The sequence below is a fragment of the Physeter macrocephalus genome, chromosome 8, assembly GCF_002837175.3.
Source record: "Physeter macrocephalus isolate SW-GA chromosome 8, ASM283717v5, whole genome shotgun sequence".
NCBI lineage: Eukaryota > Metazoa > Chordata > Mammalia > Artiodactyla > Physeteridae > Physeter > Physeter macrocephalus.
In genome coordinates, this window is record NC_041221.1 from 14,467,603 (window position 1) to 14,478,341 (window position 10,739).

The 10,739-nt window shown below is 58.1% G+C and overlaps 1 protein-coding gene across 8 annotated transcripts in view; it reads left to right on the forward strand.

The window, feature by feature from the left end:
* ADARB1 (adenosine deaminase RNA specific B1) overlaps positions 1–9,098 on the forward strand; it is a 168,243-nt gene extending 159,145 nt beyond the window's left edge. For 4 of the 8 annotated variants that reach the window (XM_007102927.4, XM_055086462.1, XM_055086460.1 and 1 more), the window contains 3 exons: positions 4,102–4,280; positions 5,084–6,103; positions 8,786–9,098. In XM_007102927.4, the coding sequence (XP_007102989.1) occupies positions 4,102–4,280; positions 5,084–5,263 (359 nt within the window). In that variant the 3' untranslated portion in view covers positions 5,264–6,103; positions 8,786–9,098. Of the gene's footprint in view, positions 1–4,101; positions 4,281–5,083; positions 6,104–8,785 lie in introns of those variants that run through there. The other 4 variants (XM_028492725.2, XM_055086466.1, XM_055086465.1 and 1 more) reach the window with 4 other exon arrangements.
* Positions 9,099–10,739: the final 1,641 nt, after the last annotated feature.

Genomic DNA, 10,739 nt, shown 5'->3' on the forward strand with positions numbered 1-10,739 from the left:
AGGCTCCGGACGCACAGGCTCAGCGGCCATGGCTCACGGGCCCAGCCGCTCCGCGGCACGTGGGATCCTCCCAGACCGGGGCACGAACCCGCGTTCCCTGCATCGGCAGGCGGACTCTCAACCACTGCGCCACCAGGGAAGCCTAGCTGAGTTTGCTAAGTTTTTACTTATATCAGTTGTTAGGCCAATTCGCAGTTTCTCTGTACTTTTGCTCGAAAAGTTCTGATTCAGCACACTTAATTTACAGCAACAGAGGGACTCTCATTACCAGACAAAGTTGTTCTTCTTTTATTGTTTTCTGCGCCATGGTCTGTGATTAACTTATTACCCTGGTTCTTGCTTTGCAGCCCCGGAAAGATAAGCTCCTTCTTGGTGTCCGTACTACAGCAGTGTTGGCCCCAGAAACTCATAGACATAAGCTCTGGGCCCATTTGGGGCTCTCTGCTCCAGAAAAAGTGTATGGTTAGTGTTGGAACCTTGGGCTGGCTATTTTCTTTTTGCCTTATTTTCTCCATTCTTGCTAAAGATAGTAGTTCACTCAGCTTAAAATTTAAAAAAAAAAAATTTGAGCAATTAGTTAATTGACCATTTCTAGTTTTAATGCAGAATATTGTAATTCTAAGGTGTAAGTATCATCCAACAGTAACCCTTGGTTTTGACCTTGTTGTAGAAAAGTAATGGAATTGCAAAGGAAAATAATATAATATAAGCATTATCCATTTATTCATGAAAGATTCCATTCTATTATGGTCAGAGATTCCCCCACCAGTTGCACCTAAACAGATTCCCCGCCAAACCCCTCCCTGACTCCGTACTTGAAAGGCTGTGGCCTTGAATAAGCTCAGCGGCAGCTCGGTGACCTGCAGGAACTGACTGCACGCCAGGCAGGTGTGCTAGGGACAGCCGCCCAAGACCCAGACACCTGACAGAACTGCTGGTGGAAAACCCCAGAGCTCAGAACAGGAGTATCCTGGCAGCAGAGTGAAACGAGGAGATGCCGGAATCAGGACTGCGTTTAACTCCTAACAGGCTGGCTGTCCCACGCCCTGGGCACATCTAGGAGGAGGCCAGAGCTTCCTCACTGCAGTCCTGCCCGTGGTGAGGCTTCCGGGCAAGGGCCAGGCTGGACTCTGGGCTCTTGGTCCAGAAGGGACTTGGGTCCTGGCTTTTCCTCCAGGCTCTCCCTGGAATTGGAGGCCCATCCCAGAAAGAGGCACAAGAGGCCATGCCGACCGCCTCTATTAATCAGCCAAGATGTTTACTCACAAACACGAATGAACAGCCGCTGTCAAACTTTTGAGGAAAGTAAACACAAAAGAGGTGATCTAGGTAAGAAAATAGAACAACTAAGAGGAAGTGACTCCAAGAACAGAAGAGGATAGAAAGAATAAACCTTACTAATTTGTGGAGAGTATTTAGTAAGTATAGAAATCAAATATTAATTTGAAGGTCTGGGAAATACTCATTTAATGAATGTCGAGGCAGGCAGCACCGGTCAGTGCTGTGGGGGGCGGGGGTCGGCACGGTGGCTGCCACGGGGGAGGGGCGGTGACAAGGAGAGGGCGCGGGGCGGGGTGGGGGGGCCCTCTGGGGCCAGAGGCTCAGTTTACTGAGCAGATGCCGATTAGGGGTTGCTCACTCTGAAAAGTTGCACACTTTGTTATACTTCAGTTAAAACATTCATGGAAGGTGAAATAACTCAGCGCTCACGTCTCGGAATGAAAAAATGATTCGGCAGTTTAATGGAAAAGGCAGAAACCTCGAAGGAACCCTGACGCTTTTCTCAGAGCTGGGTCTGTCTCCCTAGGGGGGTAGTTTCTAAATTGTCAGCCAGGTAGCAAGTCCCTGCGCTGAGCCCCGAGGCCGGCTGCTGGGGAAGGGGCAGCCCCGGGGCACGGATAGAGGGGCTGCACCAGGTGCCGGCTTTGCTCGGAGGAGGATTCCGCGGCGGGCGTCGCGTTCATCCGAGAAGGCAGGCGCATGGCCGGGCCTGCGGTCGGGAGGAGAGGTCAGCCAGAGGTCGGGACTGGCGGGGGGACCCGCGCTCCCTGCTCTGTCCACGGGCTGTGCTCTCCACCCGGCCTCACTGCGGGGACTCCCCGTTCAGACCCTTCTCTATCTTTCGGGGGATGGCGCGAAGCCAGTCGCTAGCTGGCTTTGCCGGCTGGACCGCCTCCGTGGGGCTCGGAAGAAGACCTCAGAGGTGACCCGCCGCTGTGGCCAGGAGGACTTAGGTGTCGAACAGAAGATTAGTAGGGACTAGGCAGTGCTGTGGTTGAATGAATAGAGGGCAGTGCACCTCTTTTTTTTTTATAAATTTATTTTATTTTTATTTATTATTTTTGGCTGCCTCGGGCCTTCGGCGCCGCGTGCAGGCTCTCTCTAGTCGCGGCGAGCGGGGTCTCCTCTTCGTTGTGGTGCACGGGCTTCTTGTTGCAGTGGCTTCTCTTGTTGCGAGCGTGGGCTCTAGAGCGTGTGGGCTTCAGTAGATGCAACGCGTGGGCTCAGTAGTTGTGGCTCACGGGCCCAGCCGCTCCGCGGCACGTGGGATCTTCCCGGACCAGGGCTCGAACCCGTGTCCCCTGCATCGGCAGGCGGATCCTTAACCACCGCGACACCAGGGAAGAATGCACCTCTTAATCTGCGCTCCTCCTGTGGACAAATCGTCATTTTCTAAGTGTCCATTTAGTGACCCAAAGCCCCAGACCAGGGCTCGAACCCGTGTCCCCTGCATCGGCAGGCGGATCCTTAACCACCGCGACACCAGGGAAGAATGCACCTCTTAATCTGCGCTCCTCCTGTGGACAAATCGTCATTTTCTAAGTGTCCATTTAGTGACCCAAAGTCACCCTGTGATTCCCCCCAGCAGCTGTGCTGTAGAGCAGGTGACCCAGGGTGTGGTCCTGCCGGCCCGAGCGAGCTCTGCTCTGTGCCCGAGGCTCGTCCCCCGCGTGGGAGCCCCCCACCTCCGCCTGCCCCTGGAAGAAGCCCTGGGCGACCACCCGCAGGTCCCCCCGTGGGGCAGCAGCTCCCTGCCGTGTCCCTGGGGGTGGGGTCTGTGTTGAATGCCAGGACCCTTTAAGAAGCCCCGGCCAGTGCTGCTAACAGGAAGCTTCTCCATCACGTCCGGATGTTGGTTCAGAACCAACCACCCCCTCCTGCCACCAGCCAGTGAAGGGGTAAAGGGGAGGCCTGACAGAGCAGGTGCCCACCCCCTCCCCTGCGCGCCCCGCGGGGAGGGGAGCGTGGACATCCCATGAAGCGTGTACCGTCCCTTTAAATGAGTTTCCCCGAGGTTGGCGGCCTGTAGACATGAATTTTCTTTATTGTCTTTTCATGCTGCTCTCAGATGAGCTGCTGGTTTGCCCTGAAGAAGTGAGGCTTCTGAGCAAGGCCTGGGCGCCAACTGTGGGCTGCCTGGACCTGCTGTCCTGGCTTTAACGTTCTGTGCGAGGGAGGAGTAGATGGTCACCAAGAGCGAGGGCCGGGCTGAAGCCCCCTGGAGGGTCCAGGTGCGGGCCAGCTGCTGTCGTAGGCGCCGTGGCCTTGTGTCTGCCGTCCGCGGGGTTGAATGGCCGGGCTCTACACGCGAGGCGGGCGGGGACGTGCGCATTCAGTCCCCGGCGGCGACCCGAGCGTGTGTCCAACTTTCAGCCCCAGGACATGAGCCTCGGTTGGTCAAGGCAGGAGGGTTGAACGCTGCTGAGAAAGCACCAGCGCGCGCGTACACGCTCCTTGAGAGTCGGGTTTCCTGGCTCGTCCGTGTCGTGCGTGTGAGGCGGGGGCCTGAACGCCCGTGGCCCCGGCAGGCAGCGTCTGAGCGCCAGGCGCGCTAACAAGGAGCACGGTCGCGCGGGACCCGAATCACTCCCGGACGTGGGGCCCCTCTACACCCAGGCGCCTAGAGATCTGGCCCCGAGTGAGCTCGGGAGTGCGTGAGGTCTCGGGGCCAGGGGTGTCTGCGCAGACAGGTGTGTTTCTGGGCAGCAGGGCCGGGGGCGGGCTGCCGGGAGGGCGGGCGCGCCTGGCCAGCCGCTGTCGGGCCGTGTCCCCGCGGCGCCCGCGCTGGGCCCCGCGTCACCCGCCGCCGTCTCGTTCCAGGCATCAGCAACGCGGAGGCGCGGCAGCCGGGGAAGGCCCCCAGCTTCAGTGTCAACTGGACGGTGGGCGACTCGGCCATCGAGGTCGTCAACGCCACCACAGGGAAGGACGAGCTGGGCCGCGCCTCTCGCCTGTGTAAGCACGCGTTGTACTGTCGCTGGATGCGTGTGCACGGCAAGGTACTGAGGCGCCCCTCCCCACCAGCCTGCCCGGGCGGCCGCCCCACACCTTGTCTCTTCTGGGTGCTCTTGGCTGACAGTCTGGCCCTGGCTCCTCAGATTCAAAGCAGGCTCAGCCCCGCTTCCCCCAGACTCCCGCCCCAGCCCTCCGGAGCCTGGGGCTCGGCACCGCCACGGAGTCCTCCTCGGGGCCGCAGCTCTGGGGCGCCCTGGGTTCAGACCTGTGCATTTAGACGGCTCTGGCTGGGGTTGGGGGTTTTGCAGCAGCGTGGCCCTTCTGCCCCACATAAACTCTCCTCCAGGGAGTCAGTATGTTACCAGTTTCCATTTACTTGTAAGTCGTGTCAGTAGCTTTTATTTGTGAGGGGCAGAGGTGGCTGCGTCCCCGTGGCGGGACCCTCACCCGCGCAGGGGGCCTTGGGTGGCTGCCCTGCTGTTTCTAAGATCTGCACAAAAAATGGGTTGGAGGAGGCGGGGGGGCCTCGAGTTCTCCCTGGGACCAAACGGCAGAGGTGTTGTTTGTTAAAGACCTGCAGGTGTGAAACCCGACCTTGGAGTCCGCTGCTGGCCAGCAGCCCGTGTCTGTTTAACCTGGAAGCCGCCACTGGGGCTGAGGACGCAGACCCTCAGGGGGTGTCCAGCGTGGCTCTGTGTGACACGGTCCCCGGGGACGGCACCGTCCCTTGGCTCCCCCCAGAAGCAGCACCGTTCGAAACGCCGTTTTTTGAACATCATACTGAGTTTCATTTTCTACCGTTATTGCTTAAACAGTTGCACTTGTGTTTTTTTAAATCTTTTTACAGGTTCCCTCCAACTTACTGCGCTCCAAGATCACTAAACCCAACGTGTACCACGAGTCCAAGCTGGTGGCCAAGGAGTACCAGGCCGCCAAGGCCTGTCTGTTCAGAGCCTTCATCAAGGCCGGGCTGGGCGCCTGGGTGGAGAAGCCCACGGAACAGGACCAGTTCTCACTCACACCCTGACGGGCGTGCGGCGCAGCCCCAAACCTCGCAGCTGAGCCGGGGCAGGCGTGGGATGTGTGGGAGCTGGACGCGCGGCCCCGTCCCCGGAGGCAGGCGCGCGGGGCGCGGGGTCCGGCGTCAGGGTCCCGTGTCAGCACCTGGCATCGCTCTACAGCAGCGTTCCCCCTTTTGAATCATCCAGTGACTGCTTTCAACCTCAGTTTACGTTTAGAAGTTGAGTTCTACTGAGTAGGGCTTCCTGAAGTTTAGGAAAAATAGAAATTATTTGTGTGAAATTCTTGAATAATTAATTTATTCAGAACTAGGAATATGGTTTATAAAATAAGAAATAACTATGTCAGGTCACTCTTATGCCACAGTATTTTAATTGCAAAGAAGCATTTATATACAGAGGGAGTGAGGAAATAGATAGGAAGCAGTAACCTAAAGAAACTGTACCCCTGTCCACATGCAGGTCCCTGTTCCCCGTAGGCGCCTCCCTGGGAGAGGACTCCCCGCACGGAGCCCAAGTCCACAGCGCAGCGAGCCGTGGTGTGGCGCATGGGGTCGCAGCCAGGTCCCTGCAGCCTCCAGCGTCCTCTAGACGTTTCTGTGCTCCTCGTAGGACCATATCATGGAAAATCGTCTCTCGGTTGACTTCTAAATAATCAGAGGTCAAACATGGTCCGTAAGCCTGGCCATTCATTTGGGTTTTTTAAGCAGTATTTAACTTTTAGGGACTAAGGGATCCACAGGGGCTACTGCACAATAAATAACCTAGAATTCCCTCTGGTCCTTCCCCTGAACCTCCTGGATGTGAATGACTGTCCCGAGATCTTCACAGGATGGAAATAGAGCTAAGTAAGTAGGTATTCCTTCTTGGAAAATGCCACTTAAGGCGTATTTTCTGATTCTTTCCAGCTTTATCAAGGACACGTCTGAAGTATAAGTGTTCAGGCTGAGAGCTGGCGAGACAGCGCGTTGCTGGTGGGGTCTCGACCAGGTTGGGATGTTGCTGTCACGGCAGGGAAAGGGGCGCCCGGGACGCTGCTCGGTGCCCCACAGCGCGCAGGCCGGTCCCAGGCGGGCTGAGCGAGCCGGGGGTCAGGGCAGGCGGGCAGGTGGGGACCCTGGGCGGCCGCCCCACCCTGACGCAAAGGTCCACACCATGCCCCTCCCACACTTCCGTTCAGGATCGGAGAGGAGCTTCGTGCCCCTTGCGGAGTCAGCACCAGCTCCTGGCTCGGGGGGGTCTTGGGGGTGCCATAGGCAGAGAGGGCCCTCCCGCCAAGTCCAGGCATCGGGCTGTGTGCCTGGGTGTCCCGTGTCCTTCATGGGCTCAGGACATTCAGAGCAGGATCAGGACGGCCACTGGCGCTTTGGCCCAGACCCCGGGCGCTCAGCGTGGGAGACGCGGTCGCAGAAGGTCATGTCTCCAGGTGTCTCCTCGCGTCCGCATGGAGACTTGAGGTGCTGCGCCCCGTGGGCGCGTGCAGGGCAGGGGGGCGGGGGCCACGCTGCCCGGGCCTGGTCGGGTCAGAGGACGAGGGTCGCCCACACCACCATCTCTGCAGGGCGTTTTCTTGTCCCGACCCCGTCGGCACAGGGCTCGGGCCCGCGTGGCCCGGCGGGGCCTGCTGTGGTTTCACCCGAGAAAAGAAAGGTGTCTGCTGGCGCCCCCCGCCGCCCCGACCACAGCAGTCTCCTGCACACTCAGAAAAGACATCTGTGAGTCCGTGCGTTTTTATTCTTATCTCTATAAATGGTATTTTTTCTAATGGGGATTGGGAGATGGACTTAGTTTTTAAAAAATATGTGGATTTTGGTTACCAAGTCCAGAGGACTGATACCGCACAAGCAATCCAGGACTCCCGGCTCCCCCGCTGTCAGCCGACTGTGGACCTGAGCACGATCCCCCCACCACGCCCCCGCCCAGGGAAACGAATGCCTTACTGTGTGGGTCCATGCCGCATGGCTGTGCCCTGCCGCCTTTCCCGGCTCACATTGGTGCGACCGTCCAGGACGGACCCGCCGCGGGGCTCCTGCCCCGGGAGCACCCAGGCCTGAGGAGGATGCTGGGGAGGAAGGCAGCCAAGGATCGCGGGCGAGGGGGGGTTGGGGACCCCTGGGCGGCAGGACCAGGCGGGGCTGTGGGGAGTCGGGCTGGGGCAGGAGGCCTGCACAGCCCCCGCTCCTGGGACAGGGCAACCGGCACGCTCCTCTGTAAGCAGGAAAAAGGAGGAAACGCACACCCCCCAAAAGACAAATCAGGGAGCCAGCCCGCCGTGCGCCACCACGTAGGCATTTCCTTGAGGTGTCGCTTTGCATCCAGGGTCCTGAATCTGGGTGTTAGAAACTTTGGGAATCTGACACAACCAAGCCCTTGATCTTTTGAGAAAAATCTTAAACTTTGAGGACATTTTGACCGGTGGGGTTTGGGAGGGTTTCTGTCCTGCCTCGTCGGCTAAGCCTGTAGTGTGTATTCTGCAAAGACGCTGGCCCTGCTGCGGTGCCTGGACCCACTGGGCAGCTGTCCTGCTGGCAGGAAGGTCCGCCATAGAGAAGTCTCATTTTGTGACCCGAGCCAGGGCTTGTGGAGAGGGTGGCCAAGGTGGGGGCCGTGATCGCTGGTTCCTCAGCCCTCACCCCTGCTCGGGGTCGGGAGGCCTCACCTCCTCCCTGCAGTTTGACTCTGAGTCTTAATGGGGCTTTTCGTCATCTTTTTCTATTTGGAGATTTTTATTATAATCAAAAACAGTTATTTTATTTTAAAATGTACAAGCCCACATTTCACAAGGTATTAACTTCTCTGGAATTTATTTTTTTTGAATGATTTTGTTGCTTTCCAGACTACAGCATCCCTGCTTTCCTTGTGATTTCACGTGGCCGAGCCTCCCAGTCTCCTGGGGTGGGCAGGTCCCAGAATGGAATTGGTGGGTGCTGGGAGGGGGCAGCACGCCCTGCCCCTTTTCTCCAGAAACAAATAAAAAAGACAGATGGGTTTTTTTTCCATTTCCAAACTATTTTACACCAAAATGTAAGGTCTGCCCCAACTATAAATTTGATCCAGCACGAGAAGTAAAATCAGCTGGCATTCCCATCTCTAAATTCTATGAAATTGGTGAATCTCTCAAAGGGTTTTCTTTTCATCAAAACTATACGAATGGAAAAGAGCAGAGTGTTTGTGGCCGTGGGAGCCCAGCTTTGCGTGTCCTTGTCCCCGGCGTGTCCCGTGACTGTGTCTCCCTGGCCAGAGGCCGGCCCGGGGCACGGGGGCTCCGTGTCCGCCTGGCGGGGCGGGCGGGGCTCTGACTTGACCTGGAGCTCCGGTTTCTGGCAGCGCGCCTGCACTTCCTCGGTCGGTGTTTGCAGACACGCGCCCCCAGCCCCGAGAACTCTCGTTCTGGCCACGGCTTGGGCTGATGGCGCATTGCGGACCCAGTCGTGAACGGTTAAAGGCGGTCTGTGGAATGTTCGTGGAACGAGCCCCCAAAGCTGTTTGCTTCTCCAACTTTGGGTTCTGTGCTTTTAATTTTATTCTAGAATTCGGACACTTCATATGAATGTAATTCAGCCGAGAACGCTGTCACTAAGGCACACTCCTCGGTGTCCCCTGTGTGTCCACTGATGTACAGGCCACACGTGACCCCTGCATGAGCTTCCTCCTGCACCAAGACCAGCCAGAACCGAGCATGAGACCCTGCAGACAGAGGACTTGAGATGTTCTCAATAAAACCATGTTTCACTACCGCAGCCTCGCTGAGATTCTCTCTCCCCGCTGGTTATTTCCCTCCTTGGTCCGGAGCAGGGTTTGGGAAGGTGTGGATGGGTGCCAGCCGAGGGCACTGGGCCGACGCTCCGCTCCTGTCATCTGTGCGTGGCCCTGAGCACCTCCCCTGAGGCTCGGGCCCTCGGATTCCCCCCCCACGTGGGTCCCTGGCACACGCCGGCCACCCCCACGTGTTAGGCGGAGGAGTGGAACTTGCTCAGCTGGCCCTGCTCCTGCCCGGCTGTAGAGAGCGAGGATGACGTGAGCCCACGTGGCGTGAGGCGTGTGGAGGGCCGTGGACGGGACAGCGGTGGGGGGGGGTGGCCACACCGGCCGGTCGCTGGCCAGACTGTCTGGGTGTCGGCCACGGTGAGGCAGCGTCCCGGCTGCGGGGTAGAGCGGCAGTGTTCAGGGCTGGCGTTTTGCAGGGCCGTTGACGGTAAAGTGGAAACCCGGCTGCAAAGCAGTATTGAAGTTCGCGGTTGTAGAGAAATTCGGATGCTTTGTGTAAGAAGGGTACAAGCACACACGGAACAACCTGGAAGAGGCCGAGTCTGGTCACCGTGTGTGAACGATGGGATTGGGAGTCGTTTTCATTTTAGTTTCCTTTTTAAAACTTTTATCTCTTTGTCCAACATTTCTATATCAACGTGAAAAACAAAGAGGAAAGCCTTTTGAAAAGTCAAAAGTCCCATACAAATAAAAAGCAGCACAGTTATAGACAAGTAATTTACTGTCTTTTGCATCCATTTTGATTCCGTTTTCATTTCTTTCCCCACAGTAAAAGCAACGTTCAAATGAAAATATGTGTCATCACGAAGGGCAGATTAAGCTTCAGAGAAAAGGTTGGGAGCGGCCTCCTTACGAGTTCAGTCTGTAGAAGGGCTTTTCCCCGTGGGGTCTTCCTGTGGCTCCATCGAGGGGGCGGGCGAGACCCCGTGTTCTGTGACGGGGCTGACGTGACACGGAGCTCTTGTTCTCCTGCAGGAAAGACTACAGATCCGTTCCTGGGATGGGAGGGGGGTCTCGGTGGGGGTCGCGGTGGAGAGAGGAGGAGGGGAGGGGGCAGGCGGGCTGCGGCCGGGGTGCGGGGGGAAGCGGCTGCTTCATCGATTGCCGACATTTAGTTGTTAATATTAAGTAACATGTAGTTAGTCATATCATTAATAATTTCTTTAGTAAAGGCAGAGGGTCCAGCCAAGTGAACCTGGCGAGTTGGGGCGCTGGCCCCGCAGCGAAGGTGCGGGAATGTGGGGAGAGCTCGAGCCCGGCCGGTTTTTAAAATCACACCGCGTGAGCTCCCAGTCATGGAGATCAAGGTGCTGGGTCCCCGGAGCCCCTCGCTCGCCGTGTGCGTCGTCGTGCCGGGCCCTGGCGGCGGCCCGCGGGCGGGTTGTGCATGCCGGACGCCCCCGCTCGGGCCCCCTCCGCTGCCCTGCTGTCCCCAGGCCCGAGAACGGGGCGCAGGCTGTGCCGGTGGCCCTGAAGCGCGCCCGCCAGGTCGTGAGGGCGCCGGAAGTTGAGAACGTGTTGGTGCAGCCTCGAGAACTGTCACATCCGTGACGGGAGGCCTCGCCACTGCTTCCCGCGCCGGACGCGTGGGTGACGGCGACCCCGCCCCGGGCGGGCTCTGGGTGCGAGGGCGCAGCGACGAACCCGCCGGCCGCGGGGGCCGCGGGGGCCGCGGGCCCTGGGACTTGCCAGAGCGTCGTGTGTTTTATTGTTACC